The 21,856-nt window shown below is 40.8% G+C and overlaps 2 protein-coding genes across 8 annotated transcripts in view; one reads left to right on the top strand and one right to left on the bottom strand.

Annotated features, from left to right (window-relative positions):
• Nucleotides 1-5,655, bottom strand: part of PTDSS1 (phosphatidylserine synthase 1) — a 39,200-nt gene extending 33,545 nt beyond the window's left edge. For 2 of the 3 annotated variants that reach the window (XR_014953008.1, XM_021543244.4), the window contains exons 1-2: nt 5,351-5,655; nt 110-201 (exon numbers count right to left, since the gene is read on the bottom strand). Coding sequence is in view for 2 of the 3 variants with exons in the window: in XM_021543244.4 (XP_021398919.1) it covers nt 110-201; nt 5,351-5,529 (271 nt within the window). In the remaining variant the exon portion in view is untranslated. The remainder of the gene's footprint in view (nt 1-109; nt 202-5,350) is intronic. The other variant, XM_021543245.4, reaches the window with a different exon arrangement.
• Nucleotides 5,656-5,823: 168 nt separating this feature from the next.
• Nucleotides 5,824-20,594, top strand: MTERF3 (mitochondrial transcription termination factor 3). 5 transcript variants are annotated; one of them, XM_085572366.1, is made up of 9 exons: nt 5,824-5,874; nt 5,995-6,004; nt 6,416-6,769; nt 9,473-9,625; nt 10,607-10,796; nt 13,771-13,918; nt 15,122-15,193; nt 17,938-18,099; nt 20,338-20,594. In XM_085572366.1, the coding sequence occupies exons 3-9, from the start codon at nt 6,439-6,441 to the stop codon at nt 20,530-20,532; spliced, it is 1,251 nt and encodes a 416-aa protein (XP_085428492.1). In that variant the 5' UTR covers nt 5,824-5,874; nt 5,995-6,004; nt 6,416-6,438; the 3' UTR covers nt 20,533-20,594. The 5 variants fall into 5 exon arrangements, with proteins under 5 accessions (XP_085428492.1, XP_085428493.1, XP_085428491.1 ...); XM_085572367.1 differs by having other exon boundaries at nt 5,824-5,936; nt 5,992-6,004; XM_085572365.1 differs by lacking the exon at nt 5,995-6,004 and having other exon boundaries at nt 5,824-5,895.
• The last annotated feature ends 1,262 nt before the right edge of the window (nt 20,595-21,856 follow it).

Below are 21,856 nucleotides of genomic sequence, written 5' to 3'. Positions count from 1 at the left end.
AATACACTTAGAATGGGTATGTAAATAGAAATCAAAGTAAATACAGTGGAAATAAAGGGAAACTCACATTTAAAAAACATGAAGTACAAGCTGTATAAACCTTACTCACCATTAGGAAAAGCTAGAACACTGATGATTAGAAAGAAGAAAATCACAGAGAGGATACCCCTCCAAATATTTTCCTCTGGTACAGAATCATCCCTAAAGAGACAAACAACACAGTATTAAAGTACATTAGAAGGATGAAGTCAAAAGGCTCTCAAGATATATTATTTAAATAAAGAATATATGGCAATTAAATATAAGAAATATTCATGCCCATTATGTAACAAGACAGTAATTGCACAAAATTATTTTCACACTACACTTCTGGGTGTTTCCTTCTTACAAAAGGGTTAAATACTTAGTAAACATATGCAAGCCATTAGCATTGTTAGAAGTGAGTGTAGAAGTAATGCCCAAACTTAATATAAGGTAAAAAAAAAATCTTTCTGCTTTAATATTCATAGAAACATCATCAAATTACTTTTACACAGCAACTTTTACTTTTACACCTGATCTAAAACCTCTGGAAGCCTGGATGCAATTCCTAGGTTTCCCTCTGCTGTTCTGGCGCCACTTGCAATACCCTTCACTTCCCTTTGCCTATCCTCAACATCAAATGCCTGAGATGAGGGCAGAAATAATGATTAAAATCAGTCTTTAGAAATAATTAATGTACAGCTTAGAATCTGTAACAGAGACACAGCGCAACTTAAAAGTCCCAAGAAAAAATATAAATCTGCTTTTAGGTATATTAAGCCACAGCTCAGAATATAGCATCATGAATTAGTTGTGCTACTGTTACATTATAGCCAGAAGAGAGACCTAAGAATTCAGTTAGGAATGCTGAGGCAAACTTGACAGAGCCCTTTCTTTTCAGGCAGGTAGAATATGGTAGCAAAATTGACAAAATAACCCTCACCTAACTTTTCTAACCAGCAGACACTTCAGTAATACAGTATACTTCAGTAATACTAACAAACTTCAGACTATCATAGTATAAACAGTGAATATTTCATAATATATCACCCACTACAACTAAAGTCAAAGTTTTACTATATGGGTAGTTAGGATGTACTTTTATTTATTTGAGTATATTTCTTTATTTATTCACAACACAATAACAAAAGACTTCAAAGAAAACTTTAAAGGTATAAAGCTCTTCCTAGAAGAGCATCTGTCACATTTCTGGATGGTTCAGTAAATAATCCATGACAACAGAAATGCTCTCCACATTAGATACTTGCTGCAGTTAGAAAATATTTCTCACTTAGCCAAATTATTTTTCTCTTCCTCAAAACTGAACTTTAACAGCTTCACAGCAGGCTTTCAACACTGTTAGGCATTTAAGCTCTGTGTTAGTTTAAATGTATGGAAGGAAAAAGTGCATTAAACACAAATGGTTTCTCTGCAGGCCTTAGGGACTCCCCACAGCATTTTTTTTAAACCAGCAGAGTTCTGCTTTTCCATTTTCCAGCAGCCATGCTGTACAGGCTGACACTTTATATCAACTACAGACTCCAAGTCCCAGAGCTTAACTCTGGCTCCCTTGGCAATCCCAAGACCTTATGAAATCCAGTGCACTTCCTAGCCTCCAGCTCTGATGCCTCAGATAGCAAAATCATATCCCTCTTTTAACACATGTAAATAACACACTGGAACGTTCTGTCATGGCTGCCACCAAGAGGATGAACTATTTTTTTTTTTGTTTTTAGATAGAACAAATAACTACAGTTGCATCACATCAAATTGTCAAGGCCAACAAAGCAGTGAAACATATTGTGATAACATCACTTAACTGCTGCACCAGGTGAGAAGGAAGGTCCTCACCTTTGCCTATCAGGATTCTGAGTACTACTCAGCTTCAGAAAAGCTCTCCTTGTCATGTTGGCACCACTTCCCCCCAAAATCAACAAAGCTGTATGCAGTGCTAAACTGCAATTCATTCCAAGTGAGTGGCATTTTATTTTGGCTTGCAGATACATTTTCACAAGGAATAGACATCCAATCTTCTTGCCAGAAGCAGGTAAGAACAGACGTGAGCAAGAAATATGCTGCTGTGCAATAGCTGGTGTAAGAATTATACTGTTTACCTGGAAGAACTATTTTGGGGAGTGCCAAAGAGAAAGATGCAATCATAATGAGCTGCAATTGGGAAAATGTGCTAAATCATCTCCTCAGCCCAAGAATTGTTGACTCTGATTTTGAAATACAAGCATTTATGCAGCAAAAGCAAGGTTTCTAATGATTACATGGGAGGACAGATGAAAATTCTCTCAATTTTTACCCACTTTACAAGGGCACTTATGAATTTTGTGGCTTTTTAGAGAGAAATTTAAAAAAACAAAGTGCATAAAAACTGCATAATCTTCATCTCTCTTCTGTTCTTCTCCAGAGCACTAGATTACAAAAATGTCAACGAGTGAGTTATTACATCACCAAAAAAAAAAAAAATAGCTAGGACACTGTATTTGGAATGTGGGAGAAAGAGAAAAAACATCTTCCATAAACTCAGCCAAACCTAAATACACAATAATCCAGTTTAATCAAGGGACATGGAAGACAAAAGCCTGACATCCTACAGGTCTTACTCCTGCTTCCACAAACCCCGGCAGCTTCATACTAGAAGCCACAAGTCTGTCACCCTTCTCAGTCCTGTCGTTGTTTCCCACAAAATATCCCCTCCAGGACTCACTCCTGCTGGTTGCCTCTGGGCTCAGAGAGGGCCACCCTCTATCTAGGGCAGAAGAGGACAGGGAAAGCTAGAGCTACTCCCCACCTCTGCCCCAAGGCATTGGATGGAAGCAGAGGAGCCTGTGTCTGGCTCATGCAGCAAGAAACAACCAAGGAAGCTGCAGCCATTGTCAGAAGCACTAGAAAGATATGCTTTAAAGAACAGAATACCCTCTATTCCCCACGTTAACATAGAAAAATTAAAAACACATTTCTTCTGGACTACTATTATTGCTATTATAATCATCATCATACCTGAAGATGACTGCTACCTGAAGTTCAGTTTCACCCTTAACTGTCAGCTCAAAGACAGTAGCAGCCACTCTCAGTGATCCTAAGGAGGACTTCATGTTATGTATGGCTTGCTACACACAAGGCAAAAGCAAGTTTCTCAGAAACCCCCGCATAATTCTGACACAAAGCAATTACAGAAGAGACAAGAATTTAAGGAACACAGAATTTCCTCTGTCTATGGTGAAGTTCCTAAAAAAAAAAAATTTACTTCACAACATCAGCATGAATCTATCATAGAAAATCCCCCACTCAACAAAATGCCCAGAAGACCTACGGAACAACTGACAGCACAGGGGAAGCAAAGAATCCCTTGTGACACCTCACAGGGAAGTCAGCAGCGCCTTGTGCCCAGGAAGTGGGAAAATGAACTTAAACATCATCTTACTGCATGAGTCAGTGTAGACTAAATGCAATAAGCTGATGGAAAGGAGCACAGACTGTAAAAGCATGTGGGAAAGTATCTCCTCTTCCCCAGTTTCTCAAAGAGTGTATACGGTTTGGATAGTGTCCCAAATGAGGCCCAGAGGCAGCACTCTGATATCACTCAGGAGATCTATGAAACTCCTACCATAGTTGAAAACAGCAGAAGGAGGAGAGCGGAGAAACTAATATCAGAATACCTTCTACAATCTGAGGAGAAATAAAGAAGAGTTAAAGAGAAGTCAACTGGTATTTAAACACAGGAAGTGCCAGAGATAGACAGCGGGAAGAAAATGAAACTGAAGAAGTCAGTTAGAAAGACAGCAAAACAAATGGAAAGACAAACTAGCAATCCTCTTGGAAAAATGCTAATAAACATCCCAGAAGTGAAGCAATTTTATTTGGGCCTAGAAGACTCCAAAGTGCTGAAATTGCTTCTTAGCTCATCCTCTGCTTGAAAGAATTAATTGCAAAATTCCTTCCCCAAAGGTGAGCAGTCCATTAACCCATTAATCCTCCAGAATGACATAGTGATGAAAATTCCTTAGTGACTCAGAAGTTTGACCTAAATTAGCCCTTCAGGGAGAAAAGTGATCAGGCAAGGGGATGAGGAGCACTTGTAACAAAGGTCTGTAACTAAACATGGCAGCAGAGCATAGAAATATGTCTCTGATTTTGGCATTAAGAAGTGATACAAGTAGAACAAGGGCTGTGCTCACCAAAAGTATCTCCCTTGCGGCGATACACATGTTGAAACAAGAAAAGGCACACCTCAGACCATCTGCAGTTACACTATTTTACTTTTCTTTAAGCTCCTGTCTCAACTCAAGCCAGGCTTGGCCATTATTTCACAGCTGATGAAAACTATACATTTGAATTCTTAGAATAAGACAAGATTACATACTGAAGTGTGTATCAGGCTTAGTGACAAATAATCTTCTTACATCAAACAGAGAGTTGTCATGAATTAATGTTTTAAGGTCACTTTCAAGGGAGGGATTCACCACCATCAGAGTTTAAGCCTCAAAACCACTGAAATCCGTGGCTGTGTACACACAATGCCACAGAAGTTTAAATGAGCCTAAAACACACTGCACTACCTAGTCAAAACCTCTCAGGAATCACTGCCTACATACTACACAATTTAGTACACAGGAGGACTATGCAATCATCTTCACATCCAGTAGGAAGCAATAAAAAGTATACACAACTTAAAAAAACGTGCAAGATACCCCTCACATTGCACTGCTTGCTATACCCTCTGTTTTCAAGCAAGGTTCCCGAGAAATCTGTCCGTTCCTGGAAGTATCGCCATGAATGACGGCAGAGGTGATGCCCAAAGACCGCTCCTCCCTTCCAGTGGTGCGCAAAGGATGTGGCTAAGCCCACCTGTGCCAGGGCCTGAGCCAGCGTGAGACTGGCCACAGGCAGTGTGGGGTACAGAAGCGATGCCACAGAACAGTCACTGCCCGCTCGGGAACTCATCTACATGAGTGATACCACTGCGGGGCTGCTCGACCGCCTAATAAAGCCCATTTTTGGCAACTCCTTGAAACACGTTTTAGTAGAGACTTTAGCAGAGATGCTCGAAAGGATTAACAAGTTCCCAGGAAACGCGGCGGGGATGCTAACCGCCCTGGAAAGCAGGGGAGATGCCCACTCTCCAGCACGGCCTGCCGCGCAGGGGCGCGGGCGCCCGGCGGCGCAGCTCCCGCCGGGGCGCGCACCGCAGGCCCGGCCCGGCCCGGCGGCCGCGCTGCCCGCTCGCCCCGGGGCCGAGCGCCGACCCTGCCCGGGACCCCCTGCGCCCCGGGCTGCCGGCACCAGGGCGGGGCTGCGGCTCCCCGCGGCGGCCGCGCACCTGGTGAAGGCGAAGGCCATGAGGCTGAGGATGGTGAAGCTGAGGAGGGTGATGGTGTGCGGGCGGTAGAAGAACTCCAGCGTGATGTCCTCCACCTGCTGCTCATTGATCATGCGGAAGTGCAGGCGGTAATTTACGTCGTCCTTGCTCAGGGTCCGGCTCCCCACGCACGACGCCATCTCGCCCTCTCTCCCCTCGTCTCGGCGCGGCTGTGGTGGCGCGGGGCGGCGCGGCCCAAGCCAGCCCGGCCGCCCGCCCGCAGCGCGACCCGCCGAGCGCAGCCGAGCGGGGCAGCGCCGCGCCCAGGGGCGGAGCTCGCCCGCCACGCCCACGAGGCCAGGGAGGGAGAGAGCAACGCAGCGCGGAGGGGGGAGACGGGGCTACATCGCCCCTTTAGAACACGCGCAGAGGAGGACGCTGCTGCCTGCTCCCCCTCTCCGTTGCCTCCTAAGTGGTCTCGCCGGGGCCGGGCCGGGGAGCGGAGCGCACACGTGGGCCGCGCGGTGCCGCGCCGGGCCGGGCCGGGCCGGGCCGGGGAGCGGAGCGCACACGTGGGCCGCGCGGTGCCGTGCCGGGCCGGGCCGGGGAGCGGAGCGCACACGTGGGCCGCGCGGTGCCGTGCCGGGCCGGGCCGGGCCGGGCCGTGGGACGCAGGTGAGGCGCGGCTGGGTGCCGCTGCTCCCGGGCCGGGCGGCGGTGCTCTGTCTCCCGCAGGCTGCACGCAGCGGCCGCCGGCGTGGGGAGCCCTGTGAGGGGAGGGCGGCGGGCGCGGCCCGGCTCAGCCTCCCCGCCCTGTGGAGAGTGTGCGGTGCCGGATTTACGCAGAGGGCCGCGTCCCCCGGGAGGGTTTAGGTCCTGGCTGGGCTTCCCCCGCGCTCCCAAGGCAGCGGCTGGCCTAGAGGGCGGCGGGCGATGGCCTCAGCCCCGGCTCCTCCGTTTGTCGCGCGTTTAAAGCCTTAAGGCGGCTAGGTGGTGCTTTGTAGTGAGGCATTGCTGTGGCGCCCGGGGGATTCACGCTGCCGGCTCCACGGCGAGTGTCACTCCGCAGCCTTTTCCTGCCCGTAGGATGCTCCGCGGTGCTGAGGTGGATGATGGCGGCGTGGGCTCGGCACGTCTCCCGCTGGGGCTGCCTGCTGGGCGCGGCCCGTGCTGCTGAGCTCCCTCGCAGGCTGGGGAGCGGCGGCCGCCCCGCGCGGGCCTGCCGCCAGCTCGCCCGTGCGGCCGCGCTGCCCGCCGGAAAGGAGATTGTTCTGGGCAGGCTGCCGGCATGCCGGCGGCTCTCTGCAGGGAGCCGATCCCCGCCCGATAGCGACAAGGACGGATCCTTCTCTTCTCCCGAAAGTCACTTGCCTTCAGTACAACAGGGACAAGCAAACCCAGAAATATTACCTGATCTGAATGCGAAAATACTGGACGAAGGTAAGAGGCTTTAAGGGATGCCATTTCTCCGAATCCTCAAATTATGTTTTTAGTATGCTGCGGTTTAATCCCAGCTGGGTTCTCCTTTTTTGCCCTGTTTACCTAATTTTTTTTTTTGCTCCGTTTACCTAAAATATGTATCTGGAGTTCCTGACTTTCACTTCTGATTAGCTCCATAGTTAATTCAAATAGTTACGGTTGATGTAGCATGCAAAGAATGTCTTTAAAGTGAGATCAAAGTATATTTGGGTAGAAATGTAGGTCTAGAGATGCCATTTAAAGGAGTTTTCATAACCCTACCTGCATCTGCTGAACGTTTGCCTTTCCCTCACAGATGTGGTAGTACAAACTAAAGGATTCTGGTTTGGGGTTTTTTGGGTTTTTGGATTTGGTGGTTTTTAAAGGTTTTTTTTTGTGAGGCTTTTTGGAGGTTATTTTGTTTGTTTTGGTTTTTGGGGGGGTATTTTTTTGTTGGTTTGGTTGTTTTGTTTTTTTGCGGGGGGGGGTGTTTTTTTTGTTTTTTTTTTTAATTTTGAGCGAGGCTGGGGGATTGCACGCCTGAAGCAGCTCACACTCCACGGTTTGAGGGATCAAGGTTGACCAACAGGAGGCAGTGGTGTGAAGCCTCATTAAGCGCTGCTGTGCTGGGAAATGCTCGCCCAACTGTCTTCTGAGGACAGGACACGAAAGGAGATAAATACAGCGGTGCCTTGGTGTTGTTACCCTGAGGAAATTTACTCCACTACTTTTACATCTAAACAAGGATTATGATATTTCCATTCTTTTAAATTACTTTGGGTATGCTGGAGAAACTTGCTCTGAATTACTAAGCAGCCTTGTATGTTCAGATTCTGCTTTGAGCCCAGCCAGCCTGTGTGGGAATCCAGAGCTTCCCTCTGGCTGCCCTGGAAGGCCTGGGACCCTGGCAGGGGGTCAGGAACCCCCCTGTACAGAGCCCTGAGAGACATTGTCTCTGATCTCTGTCCATGGAAAAGAGTTTTCAATCTTGCAGGATAAATTACCATCTCTGAGTATTTGAAATAAGTAATAATTAAGTGTGGCACGGGTGTAAAAGTAAAAATTTAGTATTCTAGATTAGGGGTTCAAAGGGGACAAGATGGAGGAAATTGGGAGTGTCTTGTCCTTTTTCCCCTTCTTCATGACCTCCATGTTTCACTGTAGTGTTGGCATTTTTCTATTTATTTAGGCTGGGGACACACTATTCAACGTAGATGATAGATTATTGTACATTATTGTAAATACAGCACACATAGTTTCTGGTATTTAATGTTTGTAACATCCCACTGAGGGCAGAGCCCTGCACGCTGCCCTGCAGGACAGACCTGCAGCAGGGCAGCAGAACATGTTAGAGATAAGCAAAAATAAACAACTTTAAAAACCAGCACAGACAAATTATGACTTCTTCTTTGGCAATGGGGCAGAAAGACAGAGACTTTCTACAATCTCAGAATCACCAATACCACAAATTCCAACAAGCCTGGATTATACAGAGCTTGTTCTTTGTGGTGGCTCAGACCTGCAGCAGAGATCTGTGTGTGTAGCTGGTTCTGAAACAGTGCTGCGCCAAACTGATGGGTCAGCCAGCTGGTATGTGGCTGCACCTTCGATGCAGTTTATCCACATGTCTGATTTTTGTCTGCCAGCACACTGGCTGGAGAATGTGTGCATGTGTAGCATTTTGCCCAGTTGTCAGTCTATTTAATGGAATAAACATAATTGATAATTTTTGGGGGTTTTGTTAACTTGAAGTATGATTCCCAATAGGAAGTGTAAGGACCTCAAAGTGGCAATAAGACATGCATGCATCTGAAATGGACTTTATTGTATGTATATTGGTTTGGTCCTCAGCAAGTGGAAAAAAACTACTTGGTATTCATAGAGCACCAAAAATCCCCTTTCTGAAAAGTTTATATTCAGGGCATCTGGTCAGTAATCAAACTGATAATTGATGTACATGCTAGCACCTAGCCTGCAAACAGCAATCTTAATCTTGCTGCTGTGAGCTCCTATCAATGTTTAGAGAATTTGTTTTTTAAAGACACTGTGTTCTGTGACTTGGAACACTTAAGGGAAAACAAACATAATGATGTTCCCTTTGAAACCTTAGTGAGTAGAAAGTTATTCCTTTTGCTATTAGAGATAGTGGCAGTCAGCTGCCTTTCTGTAATGGATAAGACATAATAGCTGGATAGACATGGCTGGAGTTGGCTATGAAATACATTGAAAGTTAAAACAACTGCATTTCAGGCATCATATTCAGGACAGCCACAAAGCAGTGAGCTGGTCAGGTTATGAAAAATAATCTTTGCAGTAGCCTTTATCTGACTGTAATCAGGCAAGACTGCATTTATAAAGACATGAAAGATGATCCTTTCCCAGAGGGTGATATGATATGTCTGCAGTGATCTAGGCAGCAGACTGAAGGCAGGCTTGCTGGGTACTACTCTCAGATTTGGCTGTATGAGTAAAAGTTGATGGGCAGTGATAAGGAGATTGAACAGAAGCAAAAACTGGGAGCAGAGTCTATGTTTTTATGTTTTCAAATAATAGGTTGGCTGTTAATCATATGGCACAGTGTTCCTGCATTTTGTAAAGGATTTTAAGAGATCTGTATAGCATTTGGTGGCAGCAGCTTTGTCTTTCACAAAATAATGCATTTGGGTTTCTACATTTGTTTCTCAGACTGGGATGACATCCCACCTTCGTCTGCTTTGGAAGTGATTTCCGAGGAAGAAGCTGTACAGATCATTGCAGAACCGCTTCTCCCCATTCAGTCTTCCACGCTCCGAGAGTATGTTGATCACTCAGAAACCCTCACAAAACTTGTCCACCTAGGTATGTGTGATTTTGTTTGTGTGCTCTGCCTATGGCAGGAGCTTTGGAGATCCTGTAATTTCTGCTTTGCTCCTACTGATTAACTTGTAAACTTGAAAATGGGAAGAGTGACCAATGGTAAAAAGCTGCAGAATGTTATCCAGGGTAAATGGATAAAAAGAGGGGACTGTGTCACTAGCAATGCCATACTACTGGGGAACAGCTGGCTGGTGTTAGTCCCTTAGTGCTGTGGATGTTAGAAGGAGGCATCTCCCACAGCTTCAGGAGGTGGGGATTGCTGTTTAACTTAATTGGTCTTTCTTCTTTTGGGTTGGTTAAGGATGCTTTAATTTGCTGCAAAACAATGTGCAGCTCTTCATCCTTGGAAGGAAGGAAAGAGAATGTTTGCTATGCATAATCTTAGGAGTGGGGCACAGCACACTGGAGAGGCAAGAGGGAAGGAATTGATGAGAACCTTCCTTCTCATCAAAAAACACTTTGACTACAGAGATAAGAAAATTCAGGCTTTCTCACAACCTTGTTGCTCAGATGTGCAAGGAAGAGTAGAAAGAGGTTGGAGAAATTAATATTTGAGAGGGGGAATCTGTCCCCTGTAGTAAGAAATTGTTATGTGTGAGTCAGTATACAAAGTCACTTCACTGCAAAATTGTCATCTTCTCTTTTATAGCAGATTTGGGAATTTCCTGCACACATACTTGAAACAAGAGCAAGTTTCTAAATGTGACACATGCAGGATTCACTGCAAATGTCTTTCTTCAAAAGTTAAACTCAGCAAAAGCTTCTAAAATGACTGCTTATTTTATCTGGAGTCCTTCCACAATATACAAGGTGGTGGAGCCTTGCTGTATTGAGTAATTAAAGTATGCAAAATCAGTGCAAAACATTGAGTAGTCCTATAAATTCCAGCATGCCTTTGGGAAACATTTACAGAAAGCAAGATCTGTGTTTAATTAAAACAACTTCTGATTTTGTTTGTTGTAGGAGTTGACTTATCCCAAGTGGAGAAACGTCAAAAGGCAGGTCAGCTCTTACTGACCTTGGATTTTGAAAAAGATGTAAAAAAAATACTTCTGTTTCTTAAGGATGTGGGTGTAGAAGACAATCAACTGGGACCATTCCTGACCAAAAATCCATATATCCTTGGTGAAGATCTGGAAGCTTTAGAAACCAGGTAAGCCTTTCAAGTAGCAGCAGGATGTTAAGCCCCTCGGCTTGAAGATCTGTTTTCCTGGTTGGTTTAACTTTGTCTGAAGGAACCTGTGCTGCCTGCTGCCTCATTTCTTGCTCAACCCCTGGCTCCGTATTCTTGTGCCTCCCCATCTTTTGGCACTAACATGTGATGGTATCATAAGTCAACACCTTCATCCACCTGAAAACTGTCTAGTAACAAATTTTACTGCCCATCCCTGTCTCTCTGCCGCAGAGGAAACAGCTTGCCACCTTAGGCCACTTGCTTTACTCGTGTCAGCTTTCTTTCCAAAATGACATCCCTGAGGCTTTGCATAAATTTGTAGAACAACATTAAACTCTTCAGTCACAATTTGAAACATCATGAATTCTGCAATCAAAGAAGCAGACCAGATCTCTTCTGTGTTGAGATCTAATAGCAGCAGGAGGTTTTGGTGACTTTTTTCCTGTTGTCCAGCTGAAACTCAACACAACACTGCAATGAACTAATTTGTGTGTGTGTTCGTTCACACTTGTATGGCCCTAAAGTGTTCTTCAATCCTTAAAATGAATGTTAATTTATAACATTATTCCTAATTCAATAGTTTTCTTTCAGAACAACTCATGTATGTTTGTGCATGTTTAATGAACTCAAAATTTCCCAGTACTCCAGAGAAAAAGTCTTGTTGCCTTAGCTCTTGCATGTAGTAGCATTTCTATCTGAAACAGAAATCTGAAAGTACAGATGTTTAGAAACAGGCACGTGAGTAGACTCTTGTATAACACAGACCTTCTTTCCCCTCTGTTCTTCTAATCTTGTGTTCAATAAGTGGCCTTTTAGAAACAATATAAAAAAAAAAATACCCTGTGTCATATTCCAGCAGTGGTTCTGAGTCTAGATATCAAACCAGACTGCTTATGCTCTTCTGAAGTTTGGGGTTTTTTTTGTGATAAATATCCTAACTCTTCCATGAAGTCAGATTTTATTTTCAGTGTCTGTGGCACTGGCTGGTTAGTGAAGCAGGGGCTAAACAAAGCAATCCGATTTCTTCTTAATTTTCTGCAGTATGATTCTTCTGTAAGTTTGATACTGGTGAATGATTTCCTGCAAGCTTTAAAGTAAGTGTGCTATAAAGGCTGTGAAGTGAATGTGTCTCAAATAGCTGTCTTTTGAAAGCTGAGTATCACCTTTGCATAAACAGTTCAGTGCAGATGGATGTGGTATTGGTTACATCACTCTGGAATGTTTTATTGCTATGGATTCCATGTTGCCAGGAAACAAAACACAAATTTCAATAGGTTTGGCATTTGACTTCAGATAAACACTGTAAAAGTCAAAACATTCCATAATTCCTAACAATTCTGACAGTTGCAAATCAGTCTCTGTACTGCAGCTGCACCAGATGCTTTGTTTTATGCTGGTGTTAATAATGACTTAAAACTGTTAACATGCTACATAGAACTGCTGAGCCCTGTAGTGGAACGAGGGCTAACCTCGGTGCCAGTACTCACAGATGTATCTCAAACTTTGGCCAGGTTGGATAGTTGTGTTCCTTTAATATTCTAGTTTCTACAGTCAGGTTGCTACAATCTTGCCATCCCTTTTTTAAGTTTCTTGCCTTTCCAGGAAGAAATGCTTCAAGTGTGAATCTTAATGACTTGTTAACAGAAAAGAAGTGGAGTCAGGACAGCCAAAAGATTTGATTTTTAATTTGCTCATTTAGCTTTTTCTGGGATGCTTGGAAGCTGTGTCAGTTCCATTGTCATTGTCTGGACCCTAGGGTGCTACCTTCTGTGTTGGGGTACCTGCTCAGTTAGGAATTGGTCCTCTAGAGCTTGTTTTTATATCTTCCATCTGGGAGTTTTTGGCTTGTGGTAATTTAATTTCTGAGGATTTGTGGAAAGAGGAAAGTTGTAGTGACTGGAAGGTAATTTTATTTTATTTCTCTTCACGAGACATCGTTTAAGAGAAAGACCATTTTTTGCTGAATATCTGCTTCTGCAGAATATTCTGCAACCCATTTAGTACCTTAATTACTACCAGATAAACAATTCTTGTATGCCATAAGTTGATCTGACTGCAAATACTTCTCATATTGCAATTACTCTCATCTCTAACCAGAGAAAGCCTCTCCAGATTATGGTTTAGTTTTTTAGTATATGGTAGTATGTGGATTAATTTTGTCTCTTTACTTTGTGTGCTGTATTTCTCCTCTTCAAGCCTTTTTTCCTGGGAGCTGTGGTAATCATCTACTGCAAGGAGTACTTGAAATAGCATTTCACTTTCACTGAAATCAACAAAGTTTGGAAAAAAATTTTGACTTGGAAAGAAAGAAAGCAAGCTCTGTTAAATATCAAAACTTGAGTCAACTCCTCTTGCTTTGTGACAACCAGATGTTTGTTACTCACTTGTTAGACCAGTGACTGAAAACAGGGACCTATTTGTGGCAAACACAACTTCAGCTGATGTAGAAATGTCTTCTTTGACAGTATCTCTGCACACAGCATCATTGTATGATATTTCTTCTCCAATGCTATTGGCAAAACGGGAATGTATGAGGTGTAGTACTCCATTCTTTTAGCAGTAGAAATGGAATTCATTAAAATAGCAACAGGCTGTATATATCTTCTTGTCCATACCCTATTAATGTGTTTGCAATTTAGGAGACAGACTGGTAGTTAAGTGTAGGTTAACATAGGTATCTGCTTATGTACAGCTGGAAGGAATTAAAATCTGTCTTCAGTATTGACATTCTGCTCTGAGGTTTATTTTACTTCTAATTAATTGGAAGGGAGGGTATTTTGCTTTTACGATAACTGTAGATTTCACCCTAATTATTTTTGGCAGGGTTGCATGTTAATGCTAGAACATCTGTCCATTTATAAGATACCACTGAGGAATTTAAGTGATCACTGAATAAATGGAGGCAATATAATTTTCATCACTGGATTTTATTTTGTTTTTGCTCTCTTTCTAGAGTGGCTTACCTAAAATCAAAAAAATTTGGTAAGTCAGAAATTGCTCAGATGGTCTCAAGAGCTCCATATTTGCTGTTGTTTTCAGTGGAAAGACTGGATAACAGACTGGGTTTCTTCAAAAATGAACTTGGTCTCAGTGTAAAAAAGGTAAAGACTGAAGTCTTTAGGTATTTTGTTAGTGACAGTTGTAAGGTCTTGCAATATGAATACACCAAGTGTTTGGAGGTTATCAACAAATACTGTGTTATCATCAGTAGTGCCACTAGAGGGTTACAGGAAGGTAAAACGGTTTTAACTGTCTATGGAAGTGATATGGACACCTAATATTCAGAGGACCTGAAGTACAGTTTCTGAAGATCATCTGCTACAGATTATTATTAAATAAGCATGTGTATATCCAGTTCTATTATTTCAGGTGGGTCAGAGGACTGAATTAATTACTGGAACAGCAAGCAGCTCTTTAAACTTGTGGAAAATTATTTTGTGCTCTTCATCTCTTTAAGATACTGCATCATACTTAAATAATTTTAAAAATTGTCTAATCTGTGAATATCTTATCAAGATAAATGCCAAATCATACACACAGTTCTCCGAGAGTGATCTCTGTGTTAGCTCATGGGTGCATACCACGTTATGCTTAGTGGGTATTCAACACCATGCTTTGGGATCTTCAGGGCAGGTAGTAGCTGGACTTGCCTGGAGTAAATGGGCAGTGTTAGTTGTGTCCAGCAGTAGGTGGGGATTGCAATGAATGCCAAATTCCAAGTGGAATCTGGTGCTCTATTAGCTGAACCGTCATAGCTGCTACAGTGCCGTTGCTGGCCTTTCCATATTTGAGGTGAGACATCTTCTCGGAAAAAGGTTTAGTCACCACCTTGTACTCAGGGTGGATTACAAGTAATCAGACACTTGAGAGAATGTGGAGTAATTTCTTGTAGTGCTGTTACACTGTTGTCTAACCAGATTCAGAAGTGAGCTCCACTGCCACTGGAAAATCCTTTTATAGCCTCCATTGGGGGGTAGTGTGTTGTTAACTTTTTTTAAAAAGATGGGAAGAAACAGCTTCAGGGCTGAGAGAAATTGGGCGCTTGAGCATACTTTCTCCTTTTGATGTATGCTTTTGCTCCCTCTTCCTGTCTGCTTTACAATTGTATTATTTTTTGTTGTCCAAAAGAACATATTTGAGTAATGTTTTGCATCTTTAAAATACTGCTGTTTCATGCAAACTCATCTTTGGTCTAGAGATAAAATGAAATGCAAAAAATAGTTTATATAGGATCTTTCTTTCACAGATAGATAAAGAAGCCATCAGTAAAACTCTTTTAATTTATGTGGTTTTTCTGATTGTAGACAAAGGATCTTGTAATTCGTCTTCCAAGGCTCCTGACTGGCAAAATAGAGCCTGTAAAAGAAAATCTTCAGGTGAGTTTATTAATAGATATTACAACTGTATTGTGTATAGTTTAAGAGTTGTCAGAAGATAAAATTCCTATAGGGGGTTGTGTACAGAAAGAATTTAATGAAATTATTTTAGTGGTGATATAAAATAACTGTTAAACAATGTATTTTCCTCTATAGTGTGCAAGCTTATTCAATGCATGGAGCATTACCTTATTCTGTCTTCTACTCTGATGTAGTGCCTTCCTGCCAAAAGTTGCTATATGATGACATAAATGGTTACACATTTTTTAATGAGTAGAAAAATACTCAGTATTCCCCCCACCACACTTAATTATTATGGGTTTTTGCTAACTTGGATTGTCCGTGCATATTTAGGAGCAAGAAATGTGCAGTTGATTATTTTCTCCTGGCAGGTAACTAGCCTGCCAAAATGTGCATTTGACACCTATTGTCTGATAGCAGATGGTCGTTATTAACACATATTGGGTAAATAACTTCAAACCCTTGGGGATTCCTTTCCCTTTTGAAAATGTAACTGTATTGCTTTAATTACCATGCTGTAAAGCCATCGAGGCCAAACAGCATGATGTAGTGTAACAGTTTGTGAAATTCCATTATCCTATAACAAATAACTATAAATCAAAATGTATCATTTTCAGACAGACTCACTGTTCTGAAACTATTAAACATTAGAAATCTTGCAATCTGAAATGTGTGTGTGGTAAGGGAGGAGACTGGAAAGTAGCAGACTTTTCTAATTAATTGTGCTTTCTTTTTAACACACACTGTTTCCACAGGCTAGGGAGCCATTATTATAATGAATGTGTTTTTAAGATCTTTAGTTCTATGTGACTATCTTGTTTATCTACCAAGAAATACAGCATAGCACCTCTATTTTTAAAATGTGTGAGAGAGAGGAAGGAAGGATTATTAAATTTCCACTGTTGGAATCTTCTCTGATTCTTAAAAGCTCAAGCTTTTCAGGAGGTTGGATTCAGAATCTTTGTTCAGATCTGTATGTCCTAAACTGGTGGGGGAGAGGACAGTACTTGAAAAGTGAAATCACATACCAGCAGTTTGGAAGTGATCAAGTTGTATCCCTCATTTTGAATGGACTGTTCTTTGGAAACAAGTACAGTAGCTGATCTTGGTTGTTGTAAGATAACCAATCATGGACTAAATGTGCTGAAGTCCATCCTCTGAGAGTTTAATCAAGCACAATTAGAGATTCATTGACAGGGTAAAACCTGTCAAAGCTTTCATTACTACTGCCTATTGTGGGAATAATACATACTTCATTGAGTATTGCTGAGGCTTGCACAATAAGGGTATTAGCACGTGTGGCCTAGAGAGTTATTGAATATTAAACACGTTTGCTGTCAGACTGAGTGCAGTCCAAGCAACCTACACTTGAGCTCACTGGTCATGTCGAGGGAGCTGTTCCATGGCACAGAATTGAAGATAAAAGCTCAAGATTCTTGCCACAATTACCTTTACAGTGAGTCCAGCTTTGTACCTGCAGTGATTTAACATGGGATCTTAACTCTGGTTGTGTATCCTGGTGCAGGAAAGTTAGCCCTGCCAACTCAGGTCAATGGAAGATACCACTCATGTGGCAACACTTATTTTCATACCAATCAACTAAGACAGCATTTAAGTATTTTGTGTGGTGCACAAGTATTTATAAAGCAGAAAAGCTAAAATGAGGAGTTGAAAGACCTGATTATAGTTGCCTCTAGAAACAGTTCTGTGTAAGGATTTGGAAGTCTCAGGTAAATTCAAAACCCACATTCTAAGCCCTTCCCTTCATATTTGACAAGCAGTTCTGGAAAAGAGCTGCAGTCTTGGCACATCAAATTGGGCAAGCAAAACCACCACCTTCTTACCAGTTGAAGTACCTTAGTTTGATACGAAAGTCTAGTTATGTTAACTGGCAAGCACACCCATTTCGTGACTGAAAACAAGCTGCTTGTGTCACTGGAGGATAGAAGAAATTACTGAGTTAATAGGCACTCTTGTATGCTGAATTCTTTCTCAACAACTCAATAAATTGCTTGCCATTCTGCACTTTGGGAGGAGTGCTCATGGTTTTATTGAAAAAATGTGTTTTGATTTCCTTTTGGGAAATCATAATTGAAGTCAAGGCAGTCTTGAAAAAGACATCTTACTTTAGGCTTCATTGAACTGTAGAATAAATCAAATACACTACATATTCTACACATCTCTTTTTAGGTTTAGCAGTCTTAAGTTGAAGACTATAGAAGTTATATTCCCTATTATACAAGTGTAACTTGGATACATTAGCAAAAGAGGTAACACATTAGCAAAAGTAGGCACTAGCTACTTGATGGCTGTGTTGTACAGAGCTTATCAACTCCACAGGAAGAAAGTCTCTTGACAGTTTGGTATTGAAAATTATAAAGGACTCTTAGTGGAGAATTTTTATGCTTTTAACTGCCATACATATGGTGACATGGTTTTTTTGTTCACTTCTCAGACAAACTGGAAAATGCACAATATTCACAGAAATTATCTTTATTTTGGGGATATTCTATAAACAAATTAGACTTTAATGTAGAAGGATAAATAATTTGCATTGTCTGACTTGAGAAAAACTGAAGTGGCAGATATTTTTGTGATTTGCATTCTTGTTGCTGTGTGAAAAAGGATAGAAGAATTTTGCATTAGTTTATTTCAGTGTCACATTAAAATAAGCCAAGTTTGCTGTAGCTGACTTGCAAAGATAAAATTGTGCTCTTTTTCAGGTTTGTCAAATTGAACTTGGTTTTCAACGTAATGAAATTCAACAGATAGTGTGTAAAACTCCCAAGATTTTAACTGCAAGTAAAAAGAGACTCAAACAGACATTTGACTACTTACACAACATAATGGGCATTCCCCACCACATGCTTACTCGCTTTCCTCAGGTGAGCTGTTAACCTGGGAATAAATTGTAGGTGCTCTTGTCACTTCACTAATGTGCTGAAGGTGGAGCCTATATACAGAACATAAGTCTTCAGCTAGCCTGTGGCTTTTACTCTCATTGGGATAACTGTTAGCAATCCAGAAACTATTGAAGATTTCCATATGGAAATGCCGCTTATTTTTCCTTAGCATATGTGACATCACTACCCACAGCCTTGTGATATTTAAGGTTTTCAATAGAGGTAGTCATGCTCATCTCTTCCGTGTTCATGCAAGAGAGACTACTGCCTGCTTAGGGATTTGCTTGTCCTGAAATCTTACCTAGGAGACACAAGAGAAGACAGATTATGCAGAAGATCTGTTCATTAGATAACGTTATATATATATATAAATATAAACATTTATTTCAGGTTTGTCTACTTAAAAAATAAGCTTTAGAAATTTTAGGATCTGAAAATACAGTGTAAAGGTTAAGAGAAGTTCTGTCCATTAGACAATCAGATTATCATTGGTCTTTTTATTGCTGCAGCAATTGCTAAAATACCACAGGATTGAAAATAGATTCATTTCTTGATTACTATCTTGGATTTTTTTTCTACCTCCTCATTACTGCTATTTCCTCACAAATTAAAAGCTGAAAGTGTTAGTTACTTCATTCAATGCCTACATGCAGTTGCACTATCTTCTTATAAGGTAAAAATGAAAGTAGAAATTACAGCTTCTGAATGGCAGTAATTTTCGTTCTAAAGTAAGTCTAGTAAAGAATCTAAGTGGGTAGAAAGCCAAAATTGCATGGGGGAATGAAACTACTCAGAATTTTATCTTGCTTTTAATCTGTATTTATTTAACAAGGATGGTTGCTCTTATGCTCATCTGTGTCACTTTGCCCTCCTTGATCTGTGAGTGATCGCAAGTTTTGCTCACTTCTTCTCAGTTGTCTTATTGTTGGCTTTATGGTGGTTGACCTCACTATTTTTCTTCTCTTTGTTTGGTAGGGTAAGTGGAGTGTTTCCTCTGTTCCTTTTTTTTGGCACAGTCTCTCCTCTTTCCTGTTCTTCTCTTTCACTCTCACACTGTGAATTCCAGGATACTGGCTGTGCACATCAGTCTATATATGGTTGGGCCTTGAACTTGTGCCTTCACAAATGCATATTTATCTCCATCTGTGCTCACTTTTATCCTGATTGACAGTAATGTTGAAAATAGGAAGTATATGGAATTTTATTTTTTGGGGTTAAATTCTTTCTGATGTTACAGTTACTATTGTAACCATTCTGTCAGCTATCTCACTAAATGGTGGTCAAGTGGTTTTTTTTTTTATTCTGTGTTTTGACTGCCTCTTAAAATTCAAGGAAAGCAGAGGAGGAACAGTAGTTTTGTTTTTCCCTCCTTGTTCAAATTAGGAGGGAATCCTAATATAACTCTCTACTTCCTCATGGAACTCTACTTCCTTCAATGGAGTCTCTTTTTTAGTTAAATCTCTACTTCCTGTAGCATTCATATTTTCATCATTATCTCCTCTATTGGCATCTCTTTATATTCAGTTTTACTGCTCAGGAATGAACTTAGATCTTTGCTTTTACAACTTGACAGTGCATCTCATTTTCCCCACTTCCCTCTCTCTTTAAATGTTCTGTTGATTTCTTTTGTGTTTTCCCGTACCATTGTTCTCATCTTTGACTGTCTAGATTTTTTTTTTGTGGCAGGTATCTTAAAAGGTAGGCATTGCTGTGCAGTAGAAGACAAGTGGTTGTTTTGACCCACCAGTGTGCCTTTTGGCCATGTTATGATGACACCTTTGCCCTTGCCACTGTGCCAGTTTGTTGTTTTCATTATGCCATGTGGTCACTTCTTCATTTCTTCCTTGTAACAGTGGTCATTTGAATCTGTCTGATGCTACAGGGAAAGTGCTCCCTATTACTGAATATCTCCACTTTCTTGGCTGTGATTACACAAAAGTAATAGTTCTTGTATAGAAACAATTGTCAAGCACATTAGGTTTTTTGTATCACTCCCTGTTTTTTCTGGTGTATGTCAGCATATTGTATTGAAGTATTTATTTATAGTTTAGATAATTTAGATATAAATGTAACCTACCTGGTGTTTGACATAAAGGAAAATAAGTGTATTATTTGTTTGCTTCCTAGATCTTCAGTTTGTCTAAAAAAGGCTCTTGCTTTCAATGCCTCAGGGTCTGAAATTTAGACAAGCTAAAAATTCTTCCCTTTTTTCTTTCTTAGGTTTTCAACTCAAAGCTATTACGAATCAGAGAGAGGCATATGTTTCTTGCATTCTTGGGAAGAGCCCAATATGACCCAGCACAACCCAGCTACATCTCCCTGGATCAGCTGGTATCCTTGCCTGATGAGGTGTTTTGTACAGAGATTGCCAAAGTGTCTATGCAGGACTTTGAAAATTTTTTGAAAACACTTTGATTAGTAACACATGTAAAAAATTGTAGAATTAAGTTATAAAATAAACATACTTTATAAAACTACTTCAAGGTCTCTTAACTTTTTAATTACTGGTTTAAAAAGTCATTGTTTATGAAGCATGTAGGATTTAAAGGCTTACATTAATGCTTATAGTAACTTAAAAATGTATTTCAGAAGGATTGAGCCAATATGTTGATTGCTACTAATACAAGTCTTGTAATTAATTGCAAACTTAATTGAAAATGGATGATGCAGCACATTAACAAAAAAGTAAATTTAAATTCTTTTTTTCTTCTGATAATGGCAAAATTCTGGGAGATTGGAAAACTGTCTAGTGACTTATTCCCTGTCTTCCCCTCTGTTATCTTCTCCTTTCACCTTCTTCCCCAAAAATAAGAATAAGAGAGTGTGGTACCTGCTTGAGCTAATAATAATGTTACAATTTTCCTTGTATGGTAGAAAGAATCACATCATTAATATGTGAAGCACCTCATACAGAAAGGCATTCTTTCAGTAGGTTACAAAGGTGTTTCCTTGTGAAGCTGGCTGCTGAAATGAGTATCTGAAAAGCTGGTTAGAAATGTCAAAAAAAACCTCCAAAAACCCACCAGCAAACGGAATTTAGGAAAGTGATAAAAAGAAAATAAAGTTGTTATTGTTCCTGAAATCTAGAAGAACTTTATTTTATTTACTTTTCCCTGTGTTCTGTTTTTTTTTCCTCCCATACTGATGAGATTTGTGTGGCTTTAATATACATGTAACCATATGAAAAGAGGCTGTAGTATATATGAAGGTGATAGAGTTGGTCAGTTGTAAAAGCTGAGGTAAATGCTGACATTGGGCATCATGAAAGTATTGAAAATACTTATTCTTTAAACAAAGCAGATTAATATGGAATTATCAAATGCTTCACAGTGTATTTGGGAAAAACTAAAAAGCTGCCTAAATCCACACTGTTTGATGTTTCGAAACTTCCATTCCTTCATTAAAAACAGTTCAGGAAATCTGAAATCCAGATGTTTTAATTTGGATTTGAGCTTATTTAATGAAAAAGCCTCAATGTTTTAAAACCTCATTGTTGAAGCTAAAAATAGCAATTTTTATGAACACAGAAGAAAAAAATCCAAAAGGCTGAATTCTACTAATAGGTGGGAAATATAGTACGATTAAAGACAGTTAAAGAATGAGAATATAGCAATCTCTGGATTATGACTTTGGCTAAATTCTTATTCATCCAAATGAAGAATTTGAAGAGTGCTTGAAACACATTGAAAAACCACATTCATTATCTGCAATATATATCTGAGGTGATCTCTTTTGTCTT

This window comes from Lonchura striata, chromosome 2, assembly GCF_050655825.1.
Source record: "Lonchura striata isolate lonStrDom1 chromosome 2, ASM5065582v1, whole genome shotgun sequence".
In the NCBI taxonomy this organism is placed as follows: domain Eukaryota; kingdom Metazoa; phylum Chordata; class Aves; order Passeriformes; family Estrildidae; genus Lonchura; species Lonchura striata.
The sequence above is the reverse complement of the archived record's forward strand: the minus strand, read 5'-3'. Positions and strand labels throughout refer to the sequence as shown.

Excerpts from the sequence above, each read along its gene's own strand:
- MTERF3 (XM_085572366.1), top strand. The coding sequence starts at position 6,439 with ATGATGGCGGCGTGGGCTCGGCACGTCTCCCGCTGGGGCTGCCTGCTG. Across the intron at positions 13,919-15,121 it reads TTGGTCTCAGTGTAAAAAAG|ACAAAGGATCTTGTAATTCG; the intron begins GTAAAGACTGAA and ends TTCTGATTGTAG. Across the intron at positions 15,194-17,937 it reads CTGTAAAAGAAAATCTTCAG|GTTTGTCAAATTGAACTTGG; the intron begins GTGAGTTTATTA and ends GCTCTTTTTCAG.